This window comes from Oreochromis aureus, linkage group 7 (genome assembly GCF_013358895.1).
Source record: "Oreochromis aureus strain Israel breed Guangdong linkage group 7, ZZ_aureus, whole genome shotgun sequence".
Taxonomy (NCBI): domain Eukaryota; kingdom Metazoa; phylum Chordata; class Actinopteri; order Cichliformes; family Cichlidae; genus Oreochromis; species Oreochromis aureus.
Window position 1 is genome coordinate 48,587,236 of NC_052948.1, and position 22,330 is coordinate 48,609,565.

The window sequence follows — 22,330 nt, forward strand, 5'->3', positions numbered from 1 at the left end:
GTGTTGACAAGATCAGCAAATCTGACTGTATTTTAATGTGTTCCACCAATTTTGATGAGATCCTCAACACCACCAGCTGAAATGCAGCCCTAAACTATGACAGTCTCCACCCTGTTTTGGCTGTAGAAACTCACTGTACCAATCCTGAACCAACAATTTCAAATGTGGACTCATCACACCATCAGACCTGTTGCTGCTGATTTTCAATCCAGTTCTTGTGTAATTTTGCATACTTCAGCCTTTTCTCTCTGTTTCCCTTCCCCGAGAATGGCTTCTTGGCAGCCACACTTCCACTCAGACCATTTTTGATGAGGCAAAGAGTAGACTGATCAACTAGGGCCAGCTGCATCTCTCAGGTCCTGTTTCAGGTCTTTACTCAATTTTTTTACCCATTAAGGAGGACAAGACTTTCAGATACTGTTCATCTGCTGTAGATCTTTTTTCCCCCCTTTGTTTAGTTTCCTCAAATTTTTTAATGACACACTACAGACCCAGATATTCCCAGATACGTTTTCAACTGATAGCTCTTTAGGAATCACCTTGTTGTTGCAAAAAAATAAAATTATGGCTGTCAAAGAGTTATCTTTGAAAGATCTGTGACAGATCAAAGTAAAAAACGAAAACAAATCTGGACGTAGCGTTTTCATTGGGAGAAACGTTTTGTCACCCATCCAAGTGACTTGTTCAGTCTGAGCTGACTGCAGGTTTCCCCAACCTTATAAACAGTACCTTTGCACAATAACTGAAACTAGCCCACTGAATGAACAATGGGCTGTGAGGCCAGTTCCTTGACCATTATTATGCAAATTGTCATGGCCATTGATCAACAACCACTGATCAGAGATCAATGATCAAAGAGATCAATGGCCACGAGTACTATTTTCCACGTTTCTCCCACTGAAAACGCTACGTCCAGATGAACAGAATCAACCTTTTGGGAATTATTCACCTGGATGATTGAGCATGCATCAAGACAATTCTGTGTTGCTTTGGAAGGCTGCTAGTGACAGAGCGCCTAAAGATATGTAAGATTGGTCGTTTGCTAAGCTGCCTATTATGTTTAGACACCACACTGGTTCGTCCCATGGGTTTGTTTTGTACGCTTGAATGAATCAAAGGCCCGTTTCAGTTGATTAACAAACAGAAAAAAAATCATTCCTCTAAAAATGGTTATGAAGAAGGACAAAGCATAACTTTCAATGTTTTTCCTGGAAGACATCACAGAATGTGGAAAACGAAAATGAAATGAAATACCGCTTTCTCCAAAAGTTGAATCATCCAAGCTGACTGCAGGGAAACCTGCAGTCAGCTGAGACCGAAGAAGTCACTTGGATGAGTGACGAAACGTTTCTCCCACAAAACGCTACGTCCAGATGAACAGATTCAACTTTTGGAGATTTACTTTCCTGGATGATTGAGAATGCATCAAGAAGAAATACCGCTTTACTTTTTGCACTGATGAGTACAACCTAGAAGTGTCTAAAGAGTTTCAAATGTGCTGGTTGACTGAAGTTTCAGCCAGTACCAGCTGATAATCCTGACCAGATGCAGTTTTCTAGTTGTGGTCAGAGACCAACCCCCAAAACATGAGATTTGTGGACGAAAAAGCTAAGCAAAAGTGAACATGAGGCGGCGTGGAGACCTTATGATCTTAATCATCATCTGGTTGCACAGTGGGAGGCTGAGTGTAGCAGGGTCAAACACATGAGCATGCCTGCTCGCACACACACACACACACTCACACTCGATTCCCTCTGGGCGCCCAGATTGAACCTGAGAAGATGTGGCTCCCTGAGGCCATGAACTGAAGCATTTGCACCCTTCTCAGCCTCTAAATCAATGTCCACCACAGGAAGCCTGTCAACATGACCAGAGCTGAATCTGTCAAAGTTAAACTTTTTCGTTGTTATGACACGAGCATTCACAAACAAAAAGTTCAACTACCGGTAAAGTTAAATCCAAACGGCTAAGACAACGACTCTTGTCACTTACGGTCGATCTCTTGCTCAGAGAGCAACAGAACATCTGTTTACTGTTTTTCTGTGTTTTATTTGTACTTATGATGTCATGTTCCTAATGAGGGTGTGTTACGAATATTTTGCTGACAGAGCATTGAAATCTCTGACTCTAGCTGGAAAGCCTCTGGTTTTCATTGAGAGCAATGCAGTCACAGTGAGGAGCATGAGGTGCGGCAGTAGACCGGCTGGTGGCTTGAGGGTCGTTCTGGCCTGCTGTGAGCAGTCTGAGCAGAGATATTTCAGTAAACAGAAGCGAGGTGATGGGCCTTTCAGAAACTACACATAAGCCAAAACTAACTTGCTCTCATATGTAATGTATGTTCTCGCAACAATGTTCGAGCCAAATGTTTTCATTTGTAATCTTTTATACCAAATGAGCATAGTGGTATCGCTATTTACCAACAATTGATATCATATTTATGTCATGTTAATAACACATAATATGTTGTAGAGAGGCTGTTCTTGTACAGTGAGTTTGTAGAGTGATGAACAGAGACTCCCCTTTTTGCCTCGTTTCTCTGGTGTTTTGAAAAAGGCAAAAAACCCCAAAATGAATAAAACTGAAAATGAATTAGTCTAATACCGTGGTTAGTAATAGAAGGAGCAATCATTTCATTAAAGTGAATTCCTTCTGTGACAAATATTACTTAGAGAAAATTTTATACTGTGACAGGTGTAATCAGCACATGGGGTTAGGCTGAATAATTAGCAGACTGTTGACACGTGTGTGTGTCTGTGTGTGTGTGTTTGTGTACAGCGCCCTGCGATGGATCAAGTCTCAGACTAAATTGCTGTTTCAGTCCAACCATAATAACAGTCATTATAGTATTACACTGAAACCTAATGCAAATACCATAAACTTACTGCTTAGCAGCTACAACAGAAGAGCACGTTACCTAGCGACAGCGTTATTGCATTTACCGTACTCTGCTCTCCACACACACATCAATGCAACAACTGCAAACAACCAGTTTCAAATATTTATCTTCCTTATAGAGGGTGAAATTTATTCTATGTAAATAACAGTAAGCGTGGAACTAAATGAACATGTTAAAAGGTCATTTTTTTATCTAGAGTTTTTCCTTATTTGTTTGCATGCATGTCATTCTATCTGTAAACGCAATAGCTCCAAAAGTTTTAAATGATATTTATTACTAAAAATGTAAACAAATGTATTAAATATACACAAAATTATGTCAACAGGGTAAATAACCTGAAATTTACACTTGTTCTTATTGCACACAGAAAAAAAGGAATATAGTGAGATGGCTTTACAGCTTCTTGTTGTAGAAGGTGTAGTAGCTGGTGTCTGCACCATGTGTTTATTATGTAGGTGCAGTATGATTAAAACTTACATTATACTTAGTTATAACTTACACATTACATTTAAAGGGTTTTAGTTGTTGAAAAGAAATCTTCTACGGTTGGGGTCAATATAACAGACACATTAGTGGTTCTTTGAAGAAATGTGTTCAAAGTTTAACTAAAACTAAAGCTAATTTACACTAACTGGACATTTCATTAGGTACACTTTGCTGGGTTGGACCGGGTTTTGCCCTCAGGGCTGAAAACATTCGTCAGAGGTTTTGGTCTACATTCACATGCTAGCAGTTGCTGCAGACTTGTCAGCTGCACATCCATGAGGTCCATTCCACCGCCTCCCAAAGGGAGCTCATTGGATTGGGATCTGCTGACTGTGGAGGCCATTTGAGAAGAGTGATCTCACTGTTATGTTCGAGAAACCAGTTTGAGATGAAATACTCAGTCTGGTCCATTTGGCACCAACAAATGCCACATTCAAACTCACCTAAACACCTAAAAAACCATGGTGACTGAAACTGAAGTAGCTCAAGTATCTTCCATTTTTGCAAAATGTCCTTTATTATCTTCTTGTCTTTTCTCTAAAACTTCTGTGGAACTTTTTTAATCATTTCAAGTTCATGAAGGTCTGTTTGTGGGTGGGCTGCACTGGGCTGATGTACAAAGCTGCTTTCTGCTCCTTAAAAATGTGGAGTTCATAGATCAGTCTTAACTCTAAAACACAACTGGATACATGCTGCTTGAATTACAGCCCTTCCACAACATGGTCTTGTGTTAAATTATGAACAGAAGTTTTGCCCCCCCCCCCACCCTGCACACACACACACACACACACACACACACACACACACACACACACACACACACACACACACACACACACACCCCGGTTAGTCTTCTCCGTCTCCTCCCATGATTGCCATCCTGTCATGTCAGATGTAACGCCAAGAAGTGACGGCACTCTAAGCAGAATACGATATCCTCCAAATCACAATAGCTGTGCGACATGCCAGGAATGTGATGTCACATGCTTGAAGCAACTGTGCGTGCACACATGTGTAAATGCAGCCTGTTTGCATTCAGGTCAGTTTGCTGGAACAAAGGGGATTCCTAAACAGCACATCCTCACAGCAACACTGTGTGCTGCAGATTCTTTAAGGGGCCATCAATGTGAAGCTGTCTTCAGGGACTGACTTTAGTCCTTTTATTTTTTTATTTTGTCTTGGAGCTCATCATCCTATAAACAATCCATTCCAGTGAGCGAAGCTCCCTCAAATTTCCTGTGTACTTACACTAAGGTCTGGGGACAAACTTTGACGGAAATCACATTCCTGTCATTGTTGGGCAGTTGCAGGAATAAAAACACACACAACAATATCACACAATGACTTCTTACTTTTGCCTCTACTTCTATAACAACACTCCAAGGATACGACAAAAAAACAAGGCTGACCCCACAAGCAGGCCAACAGCTCTGTGAGGCCTCCTGCTTTGAGCAAACGTCAGCATGATAGCATGCCAACGAAAGCAAAGTGCTATCACAACAGCAGCTTCAGCTTCAGCTTGTTTAACGTGTTCACAGTGTTGCACATTAAGTTAGTTGATTCTAAATTTGCTTTAGGTGTGATAGTGACTATAGGCCTGTGGGGGAATTCCTACACTAGTTTGCCAATCAGAGCTAGATTATAAGGGGCATCCTTAAGTTCGTCGGGGCTTTTTGAGATTACTGTTGGCACACATTTAGTGTTAGAGTCTGATCTGAGAGGCAGTGGGTAGCACCCCTGAGCACTCCTCAGTGTAGTAGTCCCCAGTTATTTGTACTGATTAGTTAATTTAGTTGGGCTGCCATTTTAACTAATAAACTATTGAAACTAAACTATCACACCTCTGCCTTGGAAGTAACGAGTCTGTTTGCTTTTACAATTAATGTGATTAAAAAACAAATGCTTTTTCCCCTAAATTAACCATTTTCAAAGGTAACACCACTGAGACTCATTTACAAGACAGACCCGTTTCATGAACTATTTTCTGTTTGTTTGCACTCACTAACCACAAACGGGATACCACAGTTCACAAGTCCAAAAAAGGATGCTAATGCATAGATAAGAACCAGACGTGACGCAGCCAGTGATGCATTCAAGAACAGCTGGACAATCCAGCATTTGACTTGAAATATCTCTCAAACCTGTGTCTGAAAACTGTAGCGTATTGAGACGTGTCTGATGCGTAAACCACACATAACACATCACTTTGCCGCTAACCCTCTCAGCTCTGAGAGGGAATACTCAAAGGAAGCATCATCTTCGAGTCATAACGGTTTACACACAATTTTGGTTTTTAATCCATCCAGTTGCTCTTCATATGTGGTCCCAGCTAGCTAACAGTGCGAGTTTTATCACAAACTTTTTGCCAGTAGAAATGTCTTTATTAAAGTTACATGAAGTCAAGTTTAAATGGATTTCTAAAGCCTAACATTTTTTTGCATACAAATATGCTAAGGGATTCTCTGTCATTGTAAAGACGGCAGGGGTGTCCACTGAGCGTGTGTGTGTGTTTATTTGTGTAAGAGAGAGACAAAACCAGCAGTCAGGCGGTAACTTAAACTCCACAGCTCAGTGTTGACAGAGTCAGAAGGTTTTGACCTTGTCTGGACCTTCTGAAGAGTGACAGGAAGCTTCAGAAAATCAGCGAGAGAAGATAAAGCCCCACAACGCCGCAGACTTAAGAGAGATCTAATTGGTGCACACACACACGTCTGATTCTTATCAGGAACGATGCACAGGAAGGATGGCAGGTTTACTTTCAAATTAACACGCTAATTTAAACGTTTGTGAAGTTGTGAAGTCCAATAAGCTTTTAACTACTCTAGTTCATGTTGGCTGGTCACAGTAGAAAGGCAGCACAAACACAGTGAGTATTCAAGAAAAAACAAAAGAAATGATAGTGAACAAGCATTCCTGAGGTGAGGTAACCTCTAAACTCAAGATATTTCTATTTGCTCTCCTTAGTCTGGTTAATGTTAGAGTTCAAAAAGGAGTGAGAAGCTCCTCTCATTACAAAGGAATCAGTGAGGATGGATCTGCTTTCCTTCATGCTGAACTGTCACCAGACTGGCTATGTGCAAAGTCACGCTAAAGAGCAACAGAGCCAAAGGAGCTGTGAAGTCACATTGCAAAACAATGAGAAACTCCTCTTATCGTCCACGTTCAGTGCTTTCACTGTTTGTGGAAGATTAAAAAAAAATACAAGCAAGAAGTCATCGTCTACAGAAGTCAGCATGTCCTTATATAGCTGTGGACTGATGGGGCTGCTTCTGATGAATACGGTGTGTGGCCACAGATGCAAACTTTGAGATAATAGAGTTTTGCTCATTTTTAACATGTTTCTTCTCGTATCTTTCATTTATGTATGTTGTACTTACCCTGCAACAAGTGTCTAAAATGAGCTTTATATGAACTGCAGAGGTGGCAAAGTTACAGACTGTCTTTACTTAAGTAGAAGTACAGATACCTGTGTTAAAAACTCTCCAGTAAAAGCTGAAGTAGTGAAGCAACTTCTTAATTCTACTGAATGTGCTTAGTTTGAATCTGTTATGTAAAACAGATTCAGCAGGAGGGGGAAGCCTAAGCGCTGTGAAGTGGCTCAGCATGGGGAAAAGAATCATAGCGCACAATACTTTCTAATGTGAGCTTCAGCAGGTGTGCTTAGTGTACAGGCTGTGATCAGCTGACCTGCTGCTGTTTCTGGGCTTGTGGACTGTGGAATTCAACAAGATGTGCACAGTTTGACAAGCTCTCTCGGCTGATATCCATCCCCTACTCTGACACTACACTGTTTACTGTCTTCATGCTAGACAGTATACAGTTGGTATAAAGTTGGAATTCAGCAAATGAATCTAAGCATCATCAGCTTTAATGCAAAAGTATCTCTGTTACGCTAGATGTAACCTAAATGTGACCATGAGCACCACAGCCACTGTGCAGCAGTCCAACACAGAGCTTTACTGTGAATTTACCACAGTGATGCAAGTTAACCTGTTTATCTTCAATCCAAGGCTGCCTTGTAATTTCATGCAACATTTGAATAACACAAAGTTAGTGTAGCTTAGTTTGGTTTGCAGGATGTTTCACAAAATGAAAATACACAGTTTATCAAATCAGATCATATAACGATCCAATATGTGATTAAAATGATGACTTTACATGCAAGCTTTAAATCTGTTTCGTTGAAAAATGTGTTTTCATTTTTGCTTTGTTAAGTAGGGAGTAAAAGTAAAAAAATGTCAGAAAAATAAGTATCCAAGTAAAGTACAGATACCTGAAAATTCTACTTAAATGCAATAACAAAGTCTTTTTACTTTGTTACTTCCCACCTTTGGTGAACTGCAGCTTTCTTTTATGTTTTATGCAGGTTCAGGTTGGACTTACACACTGCATGAATACAAGAAAGTGAAGAAAGTTACCGCACTGGTCCGTATTAGTAAAACCTTTTCCGCAGTTCTTACACTAAACATGATGACAGCTTGAGAGAGAGTACATTTTTCAGTTAAATTAAAAAGTCCCGCCAACATACAAATATAACTCAGTAGTGTAGATAGAGTGAGATACCTTTGCTGCTATGTTAGCTTTCCAGCTAACAACAGGTGCACATCGATCAGTCACAGATGAGTTTGTTGTTGCTGATATCGATCCAGCATTCTGTCTTGCTGCTGCTGACCACGAGGAATGAAAGCAGCAAAGGGAATGTGAATGAGAGAGGGAGATGGGGTAACGGTGAAGATGCAAGGAGTAGAGATGGTGAAGGTGGATGAGTTTAAATACCTGGAGCCAACCATTCAAAGCAACGGACAGAAGGAGAGGAGGCGGAGCGGTGTCAGGGCTGATTTGTGACAGAAGGATAGCAGCAAGAGTGAAAGGGATGGTTTACAAGATGGTAGAGAGACCTGCTGTGATCTATGGTTTGGAGATGGTGATACTGACCAAAAGACACACGGCTGAGATGGGAAAGCAGATGTTAAGATGCTTTCATTGGGAGTGATGAAGATGGACAAGATTAGAAATGAAAAGATCTGAAAGACGGCTCAGGTTGAGCACTTTGGAGACGAAGTCAGAGAAGATTGAGATGATCTGGACATGTGCAGAGCAGAGTAAGTGGATATGTTGTGAAATGGAGCTGAAAGGATGCTGAGTATGGAGCTGTCCCACCTCTGAGGTGTATGAAGGACATACAGGGAGACGGTGTGACAGGATGCTCAAGGTAGTATGACATGGAGGCAGATGAGATGCTGTGGCGAGGCCTAAAGGAAGCAGTCGAAAGAAAGAGAAGAAGAAGAAGCACGTTTAGTCGTAATCCATTTAACTGTTATTGGTGGTGGAGAATTAGAAGCAGGCAGTACATGGACAGAAACACCATAAAAACTGAACTGAACTGAACTGTGGCTAGATTTTAAGTAAGCCTTTTTCAAAGGCAAAGTTGTTATCAGTTTTAGATTTCTTTATGCCAAAGGGCCAAATCATGATTTCTTATACCACAAATCTAATTAATGTTTGATATTTGTTGATGTTTTCAATCAAAAAAGGATTTATTGCACTAATTTTCCTTGTTGATCAGCTGCACTAGCTCGGCATGAAAGCACATGCAGCAAGGAAAATCAAATGTGGTTGCATGCACGAGCGGTTCAGGGGAAAGTCTGCTCCTGTATCTGTGCGCTGTTTCTTGTTGGGTTTATTAGACCCAACAAAAAAACAACACTGACTTATTTTAAAGTTTAATAAATATGAATACAAATACACAACATTACCATACATAGCTTATGTTTACTGTGAGCTATCATCTGCTGTTACACACAAGCCATTTTCTTTGTATACATTAAAGATTCCTTAGATCCTCACTTTAAATGGCTTTCACTCGATGTAGTATTGCAGGTTCTTGCAGTTGGGATGAGGGGCTGCAGAGAAATATCGCCTGTCACACTTTATGAACCAAGTCAAAGTTTGATAGTTTTTCAGCTTCAGTAGCCGGGAATTACTGTCTGAAATACACAGTTTGTCTTCATTGCCTTCGCCACAAAAAGCATCTCGGACGATTGTCGTTGGAGAATATGAATGAATTTCAGAGTTTTCAGTTCAAAGAAAGTATTTCTCGGAAGTGAATAAAAAAATGCCTTCAATTTATTAGAGAGGCAGACAGCCTTATATCTCATACACGCTAATGCTCTCTTCCTGTCTTTATGTATACAGGCAGTTAAGGAGGGAGCGAGAGAAGCAAAACACATTAGAATAGACTTCCACGGCTAATAGGAGAATATAGTATGTCAGAACGAAAGGCAGGCGATGGAGGAGGGGGGAGGAAACCGCGCAGAGGTCAGAAATGAAAACATACATGCAGTCTATACATTGCTACAAGGAGAAAGAAAGGCATGTGACCAGAACAAGGCATGAAAGAGGATGAGGAAGAGAGGAGATGGGTGGGGAAGGGTCTGCTGTGGTGAGGAAGTGCATGAAAACTAATCAGAGTCTTCCTGGATCTCAGTGCGATGGCTGAAGACAGGAAGGACTTCTGTAAACTCTCTCATTGACTGGGAGCTGCTGAGATCCTGTTTGATGTCTTTCTATGAGAATAGCTGAAGTGTGTTTGCGCTACATTTGATGCTCACACGCGCCATGTAATCCCACATTATTCTCCACCTAGATTGTGTATGGAAGGATGTACTTTATGTTGAATAACTCATCCTGTATGCTGTTTGTGTATGAAAAGATTCAAAATATTTACACAGTGAAATTGAGAAAGATAACCGCGGTTCAGCTACTGAAGAAACTGACAGAAGTGTTAAAGTGTACACAGTCTGTACAGCACTGCAGTGGATTTTGAATTCAATTCAAAGGATAATTCACTAATTTTTAAGGAATTACATTTTTTATACACAGTCCCTCATTTTCAGAGACTTAAAAGTAGTTGGATAATAACTGATACGCTGTTTTATGGCCAGATGGAGCCCGATCCCTTGTTGTTTCATGAAAAATAAGCAGATAAAAGATCTGGAGTTGATTCCAAGTGTTTAACTTGAAGATGTTGATGCAAGAGAAGGAGGTCATCATTAGGTTGAAAATTGAAAAATAAACCTATCAGATTGATTAAAATCAACAGTCTGGTTCATTCTGAAAAAGAAAGAAACCACTCTGTCAGCTCAGAAACGCAAAAAGGAGAACCACACGAGACAACTGAAGTGCATGATCGTGGAATATTTTTTTTCTGGTTAGGAAAAAAAAATCTCTAAATTTCTTGCCTAACCAAGTCAAAAACAGCTGGAAGTTTTCAGGTCTACAATCAAGAGACTTTCTTGAATGTAAATACAGAGGGTTTACAGCAAGTTGCAAACTACTGGTTACACTTAAGAACAGTAAGGTCAGATTAGACTTTGCTAGAAAACATCTCAAAGAGCTTGCATGTTTCTCTGGGCAGATGAAACCGAGATTAACTCGGCAGACTGGAGAAGCAGAGAAGCAGCTCATGATCGGAGGCATACCAGATCGTCTGTCAAATAGATGCCTGTGCCGTGGTCATTATACTCTCTGCTTCATGGTGAAATGTTTAAGTCTCTTAAACTGTAGTGTGTAGAAGGTGTTATAGTAGATAATTATATTAAATGTGGCTGACTTGGGGGTTAAGTAAAACTGCAGTTCGCACACACTTATTACAAAATAATCAAAGGAAATGTAGGAACACCCACGTGAGCCACCTTTGGAACGGTATGTACTTTATCACCATGTCAGTTGTTAGGATACCATGATGACAGCTGCTGAAGTGATCCTGGCGTTTGCTAAATTATCCTTGAATGGTTGGCTGTTGATGAACAGGTACTTATGTGTCAGCAGCAGTTGAAAGGGAAATAACTGTGGCTTATGAGGAATAATGATGTAGAATTTAAGAAGTGTAGAGTAACACGTAAAATTAGAGCGCAGTTGTCAGGAATTGATTCAGAGATTGTCCATCACAGTAGAGCGGCTATTATTTCAGACTTATGGCTCTGTAAGATACTGTGTTGACAGAGGAATTTTGCATTATATGGTAACATGGTAACTGTACACTTGTGTGGTTGGTTGTAGTCCAGGCTCTAACACTCTTCACTAACTGCCCCCTCATTATAATAATCCTTCCGTAACATGGGGATTTTTTTCTCTCTCTCCAGCTGTTGACTGCTGGAATTGGCACCACTTTTAGACTGTGTGTGACACTTCTGTTGTTGTAACAAAATCAGTGACAATCAGTACTGAGATATGAGTGCTGAGGAACTGAGATCTAGACCAAACAAATCTGTATTCTTTGTTTGTTTTTTCTTTGTCAACTAAACTATCCAAGCACTCACATGCGAGGCAAGGCAATGGGAAAATGCTTTTTTTTGTGCCAAGTTCTATCTATCTATCTATCTGTCTATCTGTCTATCTATCTGTCTATCTGTCTATCTATCTGTCTATCTTTACAATACCATAGTGTCAGTTGGTTTATCGTGACATGTTTTCTGAGGCATTTTGCCTCTCAGCACTGAGGTCAACTATATATTGATTAGTTCATATCTTATAGCTGCAAGATATCGGAACAATCGCAGGCCTCAGATAAAAGCAATCCATCTATGCTTTTTATTTGGCTCCATTTCAGGTTTGCAGGGGGGTTTGGAGCCTATCCCAGCTGTTCTAGGTTGAGAGCTGAATACACGAGTAGCCTGTCAAGACACAAATCAACCTAGCATGCCTGCTTTTGGAGGAAACCAGAGTACCCAGAGAGAACCCATGTCGAGGACAGGTGAGCACAGTGCTAACCACAGCCCCATCATGCTGACACATTAGATTAAAATCCCCTTAGATGCTGCTGTTATGTACATAAAAACAAAAGTTGAGCCGTTTAGAGACAACTTTTTATTTTACATAAACAAATCTAACATGTGGGTTGTCACTGATTAACGTTCTGTCAATATGATGTTGTGTAATACAGGCCTAAAATAATATTTACAATTCCATATAATGTGCTTTTTGCATATGCTAAAATTTTGTTTTACTGACATCTTTGGGTATGACTAACACAGATATTGGATGATCATTTTTAAGCCCTATTTTCATATCTTCAATACAATAACCAAAGCTTCTAAGTCACAAAGGGCTGTGTGGTTGTGTAGTAAAAGTTTTCACTCTGCAATAAATTAGTGTTCATGTTTGCTACTTTTCACAATTTTGAACGTGTTCACAGACAGTTACTCACAAGTGCACTTTAACCCTAAAACCTAAAAAACTTTTATGTTTAAAATATTTAGAGCCGTGTAAACAGGATACCGCGCCATGGCATCAGTGAACTCTTGTTTATTTCCTCTTCATAAATCATATTCATTCAACTTCGTTTCCATCTAGACTAGCTCTATACCCCACCAATGGCTCCCCACCCACAGTTTGACAACCCCTGATTTAGTGAAACCTGTAAAACTTTCCTTCCTCCACAGACAGACTGGCACAGCTTCATTTTTGTAAATCTTTTTCAATTTTTTCACATTTTAATATGACTTTGCTGTTGAAATCAGAAGGTCGAACCCTGTATGTTAAACTGAGTCTATTTTAGTCTTACTGTTGAGTTGTAGTCTCCAGACACCACTGTGCCGCTTTGACTGCTAAGATTTTCCCATGGGCTCGACATAGGTTATAAAGTCTTGTGCATGATTAAACTCCCACACCCACTTTCAGGGACTTAAGCAATAATTCAGGCTTTGACTTTAGTCCCAGTAACTTAAGCTTCTCATGTGCGTTATTTAAGGTTTTAATTATGATGTGTCATGTTGAAGAGGAAATTCGTATGTTTTGCTTGTTTTTTGGTACGGGCTGGTGGAGGTTCTATAACAGCTGTACTAAGAGAAAGAATCACAAAAAAGGTAGTCTACACTTTTTAAAAGCACATTGAAGTAGAGAAGGAGCTTCAAATGTTGAAGCACCAAGCTGAAGCATTAAAAGACTTCACACATATTCATCTAAAAGCTCTTAGGCTAAATGCAGGATGGCTTTGTTTTAGCTCTGTTTGTGACTGACCTGCTGCCTGCCTGGCATGTCTATCCCTCATCCTTCTCTCCTCTACCTGTCCATTATTCTCCTCCATGGTTGTGTGTAAGTAACAGCTATACAGCGTGTCTTACAGATGGAGGGAGGGGCAGAGAGGGAATGAAACACACACAGTTGCGCTGCTTGTTGTGCGCGTCTCTGGGAGAGCGCATCCGTTTGCCGTGGAGGCTCTGTGCACGCCACACTGACAGACTTGCGAGTGATGTGCGGATTTTTGCAGATGCCTTCATCCCATCCCTGCTTTTTATGGTGTCGCTGCTCACGTTAACGGTCGAGCGACCCTCAGACCTCAGGAACCCTCACTCCGCTACACTGCCCACTTTTCCTCCCTGTTCGTCCCGCCCAACTCAGAAGTCTAGTTTGATTCAGGACTTTTAAGCTGCTGATGCACAGGAAATGCTTCGAGGACTCTTACAAGTCTGTTACAGTACAGTACAAGGCTGTTAGCGATTTTAAAAAAAATTCTCTGATAAATCTTCTGTTTAAAAGTCCGTGGACTGAGACTGAGTGAAGCTACAAGGACACAGCTTCACACTAATGGCGCTCAGGATGTGGCAACATTTTATTTTGACAACAGAGGCAATTATTGGTAAGTAATGACCGCAGATAAAAGTAATGATTATTGGATCAAATAACAAGCACTTCTTCTACAGTACCGAAGCTCCCTCGGCGCATCCTTGCGCGCACGCCAGGCGGCACACGCTTGGATCCTCGCAGTATGCGTAATGACGACCGAGCGACTAAACGCATCCATTAGAAGTGTCACTCACCTTGCCAACACGCCCATTAAAAAGTCGGTGTCCTGTCCTAATACGAACTTTCTGTATGTGCCCAGGTGAGATTTATTCTGAAGGAACAAGGGTGCTTCATAGACAGCCTGGTCTCAGAGGCACGCCACCCATGAGCTTATATAACAGAGACGTTGAACGGTCAGTCAAATTACTGCAGGGCGCTCTAATTAGATGCTGGCCATGCCAGAGTTTACGCTATCAGAAGTAGGCTGTGTTTCTGCAGTGCCATGTGTTTCTGCTGTTTCTGGTGCAGATCTTGTGAAATTGTGTCTCACCCTGTTTTAGAACAAACCCTCATAGGCAGTGATTAGGTCTGAAGTTCTTGCTTAAGTGAAATTGCTGCTGGCTTAGTAACGGAGCTAGGAGGTTGTGTGGTCGCTTTTGGTTCCTCTGGTGATGCTGCGCTCTCAAGTTCACCTCAAGAGCAGCAGAAGTGAATGAACTTCTAGGTCACGTCCAAGAAGTTTGAATATGACGGAAAGTACCGGTGATGTATCAGAGTTTGGAGGAGGGGAGGATAAGTGGGAGAAAGTGGAATAGAGACAACAGTGCATGTATCTGATTAATTCTCAGATTTCTACGCTTACATGTGATGCTGGCTTGTGATGGTCATTAGAGAATTGAGTTAGAGGTGGAGAGAAATGTGTGTGGCTGTGTGAGTGTCAAGGGGTCAGTTCAGTTGAAGCTCATAAGCCCATCCCATAACCATCCCATCATCAAGGCTGAAGTCGTTTTTTTCTTTTTAATCCAGCCCTCTCTGTCTCTCTTTAGTGTCTTTAATCAGATTCCTGCAGTTTGTCAAACAGTGCTTTTATTTCTACATGTGCAAATTCAGGGTTATTGTGAATGAGGCTGGACGCTGTTGCTTAACTGATCTTGTTCCATCACGCTCAGCCCTGCTGGCCCAGCACTGTAGTGTGAGCGGCATGCGGTTCACACAGGGGTAAAAGCTGGTTTGAGTCCATAGTGTTGGGTTATGGTAGCTTCCACTGCCTGCTTCAGAGGCCCACATGTGCTTGTTGTACTGGCAGCATTTAATCTATGTAAATTCCTAACGGCGATGGAGCTGCAGGTGGTTTGAGTTTGGTATTTCAGAGAAGTGGGGCATCTGGCTTCCATCAGTATGAGTCGACTGGAGTGACACAAACAGCAGGAACACAGTCACCTACTGGGCTGCGACGAATTATCATTTACGTTGTTCATTTTAATTCTTTGTACTTAATAATTTAGTCTTTAGCAAATGGGCTGCCATTTACACAAAGTACAGTTTAGGCAATGCCACAATCTCCAGGGTGACATTAACACATCACACACATTGTTTGTCTGGCCTTCTTACTGTAGCCCAAAACGTAACAAATTCTCACACTGGAACCACATCGTGTTTATGGTTTCATCTGAATCAATGACTTTAATCATCAGTTACCATAGAAATAGTTTTTGGTTTTGCAATAATATTCACGATCTAAACATTTGACCTCTTCTTGAGGCTTTTTCTCTTTCCTCTTTTTTGTCTGTTGACCTTGTGACTCAAGCCAAAGCTCTTCTTTTTTTTCTTCTTTGAACTGCTCCTTTAATGCAGGGACTGCGGCAGCATCACGGCGCTCACACATGATAGGATGCTTGTGAGCTGCGAGAAATAGCCAGAGGGTATTTTGGAGTTCATATGGTTGTGCTAAACAAAGTTGCCTTTTATGGCCTGTTATTTGATTACAAAGTAGTAAATTAGATGAAAGCTGTTTCGAGACCTCTGTTTCGCTGCCCCGCAGAGATTACAAGGTGTTTTCTGTACAAGTTTATCACATTTCAGTGTCTTTTTACAGTATGTGTGCTGCAGAGATGGAAGGAGGAGCTGAAGGACGAGTCAAACACAAACTGGTTTTCGTGCTTCACAACTCTTTCAAGGAAATTTTTCTTTTCCTGAGCACATGGAATGCTGCAGTAGAACAGAGAGGGCAGTTAATTCATTGATGGCTGGATTGTCAGAGGATATACTGTAAAGTCTTAAGACATTACAACTCTGCAGTGAATTTATTAGCTTGGCGAGCCATAGCGGTGAACCCGGCCATCTCCGTCATTAGCAGTATATCCCCCCCCCCCAATACTGACTGTAATATTTGAATCTGAATTAGCGTGCTCCCTGGAGTCTGCAGCAATCAGCACTAATCTGACATAAACTGTCTGCTGGCATGGGCAGACAGATTTCCTGGAGTGGTGAGTGATTATGTTAGCTTATCGTCTACTTGTCTCTTCTTAGACCCAGTTTGAGCGTCCTTATTTGTTGTTTTCACACACATGAATATATCTATAGACTGTGGGAATGCCTCTGCTGAACATGTTGTACGTGCAGCAGAAAATGACAGTTTTCACTTTTCACGTCTGGTGATTTTATTGTGGCAATGTCATAATCAGGCTGTCATGATAAAAATGTCCTCTTCCAGTGAGAAAGCAGAGACTATGTAGTCTGGTGAATTTGCTGTCATCATTTTCGTGGCAATCCAACCACCAAAACGCCACTTGAGGCGTTCAAGAAACTGAGGTCCACCATGGCCAGTACTTTATTTATTAACCATATCTTCAGTGCAAATATAGGATAAAAAACACATGACATGACCATCAGAACCAACAACCCCACCTGGTTGAAAAACTGTGTGGCCTCCTTCTGGCTCTAATTCCCTACACCTGCGCCCCTAATGCCTTCCTTAAATAGGGCCAATCTAAAACCTCTGGCAGCGTCCTATGCATATATAGGTTTTATTTCATTTGGGTTTTTTTTTCAGAAATTCATGGATGCCAGCAATGACAATATAAGGTTCTCTTTTTTGAACTTAACGGTTGCATTTTGGCAATATAAAGACTATATATAAAAGATGGAAGAAGCCAGTGCAAAGGTGCCTTTTAAAAAAAGTTGTTTATTTTGGTATCAAAAACTAGATTTCACAAACTAAACCAACTATGAGGACTAGGGACCAAGTTGTGAGGGAGCAGTGCTAACCACTGAGAGAAACACCAAACTAACGCATGGCTTTTTTGATTTTATTTTCAGCTCTAAATGTTAGAATAGCCACAGCTGCTCTGTGTTGTTACAGGTGAGCAATGTTTACAATGTTTTCTTTCAATGTTGATGCATTACAACATAATTAAAGGAAGAAAATAAATATTTTTATAGCTTTTTACTAAATTAGAATCAAAATCTATCGAATCCACCCTTGATGCTAAAAAATGGTTTAATCAGTGCAGCAGAAGAAGATGAAGTTATATCACAAAGTTCATGTGCTTTCTTGCATGAAAACAGCAGCTTCCTTTGTAGTTACAGAAATATGTCAAAGGAGAAGTCTTTGAGAAATGGTCTATTTACTCACATGTTTTTCTGGTAGGTTGTGGTTACACTGCTATAGCCCACATGTGGAGGATTTCACACGAAGATGACAGCATACTAACACCTCATGGTTTCCACCTCTGACCTTGTGACAGTGTGCCTGCTATTCTGCTCTTCTGCTACTCTCTGAGCACTGTATTCTCAGACTAAAGGGCAGTCTTGGTGGTATTTGGTGACCAAAAAAAATTTGTTGTGGTCATTATTCAAGACAAGTTATTTAATATACATTACTCATTAATTTATAATGTTCTTTATTTAACTACTTGCTGGAGAAAGTAAGTACACTAATACACTACTCGTTCTCATCACTATATTAAATTACCTGATATGTACTTTCTCAGAGTTAAAAGTTAAAAATATAAACCTTAGGCTACAGTCCCACAACACATAACTTTATCCTGATGAGGACATACATATGATCTTTCTTTCAGTATTTTCTGCAAGCCTGACTGCTCATCACGGCCTTTGTCGAAGTGCAGGCTCTGGCTGCTGGGCTGGGGTCAGCATACACTCAGCTCTGGGTTCTTGGCTAGCTTTGTGCTAGCATGCTGTCTGTGAAGTTGCTTGCAAAGAGCTTAAGTCGTGCTATCAATATGGACACAGTTTGTGCTTTATCATCTTGCTCTTGTCCTTTTGCGCCAGAAAAGTGAAAGCAATATCCATATCTCCACTTTACATCGCTCAACCATTTCCTCCTCCTCCTGCACACAAACTGAAAGTACATGATTGTAAGATCAGTGCACTGGAAGAAAAAAGCATGTTTTTTCTCTTTTTGTCTACCTGTCCTGCAAATAACCGAAGAAACTTTGTAACGCAAGTAACGGCACAATTGTAACTCTGATGTGATTACTCCATTCAGCACAGTCATGCATTACATTACTGTATTACTGAAAAATGAAATGTGATTACAGTATTTTTGTTACTTTGCAATGTTGTTACATTGTAATGTGTTACACCCAACACTGCATAACATATAGGCAAGATTAGACTGCCACTGAAAGGTGACTTATCCCGACAGGTAGTAAAAAAATGGACGTAGCTACTGTGGCATCAAGTCCTGCACTGAAGCCTCAAGTTCAGAGATTCTGCCATTGGCTAACGAGTTCTCAGTCACAAGTCATTATCCAATTATCATGTGGTTTATTAGTCAAACTTGCTTTTTCTTGACAGATGCGTAGGTTTTTTTTTGGAGGGGGGGGGGATTTTTGCAAGATGCCGATGAGCATGTGGTTTTGTACCCCAGATAATCCTTTACACTGCATGACCATAATTTACAAAAAATACTTACTACTTATATTTATTCAATATGACCCAAATTCGTTGACTATAAAATAAAACTGTGAATAAACAGAAGTTAAATTGAATGCATTTTTTTCTGCATTGGCTAAGATACGTTGTTAGCTCTGTGACAGACTGGTGATCTTTCCTCTCGCCCTCTGGTAACTGGGATAGACTCCAGCCACTTCACTCTGATAAGTAAGGATAAGTGGAAGAGGATGGATGGCTTTGTTTATATTTTCTAGTTTATACCAATGACACAAAGCACTTGTAATCGTGGGATAAAATAGCCTCAAATCAGTGTTCGCTTTCTGGATATTTTCCAGTGCTTTCAGCTGGATTTCACAGCCTTCATCAACGCTTGCAGTTTGGTAAGGGGGCGAGGTGGAGGCTGTAAACCAGTCTCAGCTCAAGAATAGTTTTCGTTCTCATATGACGATTTCTTGATAATTCTGACCTTTGTGATGAAACCACCACATGCAGGCCTTTGTTTCCTGTTCTGTGAAAACAAATCTCATGCCAAATAAGGGGACGCCTCAGAGCCAGTTTTTATGACACAAAGCGGCTTTTTCTGTATTGGAACGATAGCTTAAATTTGATAGATTTTTGTTTTCTGTTAGTTGTTATTAAAGACGTCTAACAGAAAACACAGATATGGTGAAACTCTAGCTGGAGCTGAAGTTATGTTTATTCTTCCCAGTGGTTTGAGATTGTTAGTTACCTACAGCTTCACAGGATACAGCTGTGTGTCTCCAAAGTGACAGTGTTGTGTGTATTTACACTTGCAGTTAAGTCGAATTATGTCTGAATAAGTGTTTTAACACATGTCATGTATAGCTCAAATGAAGCCTCTTTGATCGTAGCCGTTTGTTGTAGTGCTCCTTTTTCTTGTCTCGCGTTTCTTGCCTTGGTCGTTAAACAAAGGGGCCCATCTTCAGAACTACAATACACAAATCCCATGCAACTAGCCTGAATGTAAATCAGTTGCATCGGAGCTGGTGCAACAGTGTGTGCAACAGCTGAAATGTTTTCGTGCAACTTGCATTGAAATTAGTTTTCTCATGAGATGCTAACATTTTTTTGCAAACCTTCACACAGTGACATTGGTGCCAGTGACCTCACATGCCACTGCAGCAGCCACCATAGAGGAAGTGAAAACGTGTGGTTTGCCAACAGAAAATGTATGTGGCGTATCTCATGTTGCAGCAACAGTCAGATTCACAGTGTGAATGCTGATTTGTGTGCTGAAAACTCAAATGAGAATGATGCACAACATGGCTATATTTAGAGAAGAGGAAATTGTTAGTTAAGGTAGCCTTTAGCTCAAAGTACTGTTGCAACTGTGCTGTAGTATTTCAGCTGTTTACTGCAAACATTTAGAAAAAAAGATGTAATTGTTGCTGTGACAACCACTACTTAAACTTGGGTGAACTGCTAAACAAGTTCTCTTTCATTTGCACAGCTTTCAGTTGATACTCTTGCTGGAAATTTGGTGGATGTAATGCCAAACGTAGCATGCAAGAAATGCTTGGAAGCATGGAAGATCCATCATATGAGTAGAGAAAGACACACCGATCCAACTTCTTATCCGATTCTGATATACGTCCTGATACCTTATCCTTGAGTATTCCGTTACACACAATGCTGATGTGATGTGGTACTTTTGGTTGCTCCCTTATTTCTCAAGTGGTTGCCATGGTGAATGTTCTTCTTAGCACAGTTTTTGCCCTCGCTGACACAATCCTCCTGTTTGTCCTGGGACCAGCATTGCGAGTACACTAGCTTATGACCCCCTGAGGCTGGACTTATGTCTCTTCTTGGTCTCAAACCAAGGACACAGAGATCTTTTAAATCTGTTAACCATTTCATCACTGAGGCACACAGAGCACTGACATGATGTCTGTGTCAATTTACTAATGAATAAACTGTCTTCCTCTCGCTTGGAATCAAACAAAATTACAACAGATCTGCATCCACCAGAACATTTTCCAGAGAAGATTCTGAAGTAACGTTTTGGGCATTTATTACTTTCTTATCAAGAAGCATATACCCACAGACCTAAGGAATATACCACATTTCAGATTCCACTCAATAGCTCTGTGTGTGTGTTTTAAGTCTTATTTTATGTTTTTCACTGCTTAAGACATCGTGAAACCTACTACGTTGAGTTTCCGTATAATCCTATATGAACTAAACTGACATTGCCATTAATTCTCCAAATGCATAGAACAGTAGATATTTGATAATTAAGTATGCCATCATAATCTGAAGTAAAGTCTAAAACAATGATTTATTAATTGCTTTTGTTTTTGGAATACTCTTCATGGACCTTTGTCTTTTTTCATGTGATTTGAAAGTGTTACGTAAGACTGATTTATAATATAGAAAGATTGATTTATATATTATGTATGTGTTCAGGCTTTTTATATCAGTTTGTCAGGGACTGCAGTGACAGGAGCTATTTCCATGCCCTACACTACAGACAAAATGAGTCTGGCACAATCAGATTTTTGCATGTTTGCAGTAACCCATTTAAATAAAATAAAGTCAAATATATTAAATCAATACATCCAAGAGTATATATTTGCTAAATTGGTATTTGTTGTAAAACAACTCAGTGTGAGCGTAGTTACCGCACCGCTGATGTCATTTATCGTCAATACATTTTCTTCCTGTTTTGAGTCTCACTCGCAAAATGACAGTAGGGTGAAATAAATGTGCATGCATGCAAACATCTAGTGTGGAGTGGTGCTGACAAGAAACTGGTGAAAGAATAACTTGAGTTCCAAGAAGTTTTGCTACTGTGAGTGCAATGAAAGTACTATCAACTCGCCTCCTCCACACCATGTTAGCTCTCCAGCTAAAACCTGGTGCTGCACAGCTGTTGATGTGTGGTATTGTAAACAAAGAACAACAAAGAACTGAATTTAATAGATGGTGTCACTGTCGCTGATATTGATAGTATAGCATTCTGTAGTACTGTCTTATCCTAATAACAGATTGGTGCATCACTAGACTGCAGGGTAACCACATCTGAACTCAAAAAGGCCTATATGCAGCACATTCCCTCCTCTGTGTCTCCTTCATCTCCCACATAATATATATGTCTTGCAGGTCTTTGTAGTAGTGATCTATGAATCATATATACAGCTTTTGATACAGATGATCCACTCAGGCATTCATAGTGTTAAGCTGCTTAGTTCTTCTTAAATTTAATGGAAGTAATCATACAGAGAATGGGAAAAAAAGAATAAAAAGGCGGAGGAGGTTTAAATCTTGTACCTCGCTCTGCGTCTGTTTCATAAAGGTGCAAGATCTGTGCGCATTTGACCTTCAGAACAACACAAATATGTGCATGTGGGAAAAAAATAGTCAACACCAACTACTGCATCAAAGATCAGATGAACCTACGCAAGCTTGGATCAATAGTGTCATGCATACGGTATCTGTTTT

General features: G+C 40.4%; 1 protein-coding gene across 1 annotated transcript in view; it reads left to right on the forward strand.

Moving 5' to 3' along the window:
• The first annotated feature begins 13,537 nt into the window (after positions 1-13,537).
• Positions 13,538-22,330, forward strand: part of itga1 (integrin, alpha 1) — a 62,572-nt gene continuing 53,779 nt past the window's right edge. The window contains exon 1 of the mRNA XM_039614810.1: positions 13,538-14,021. Within this exon, the coding sequence (XP_039470744.1) occupies positions 13,970-14,021 (52 nt within the window). The 5' untranslated portion in view covers positions 13,538-13,969. The remainder of the gene's footprint in view (positions 14,022-22,330) is intronic.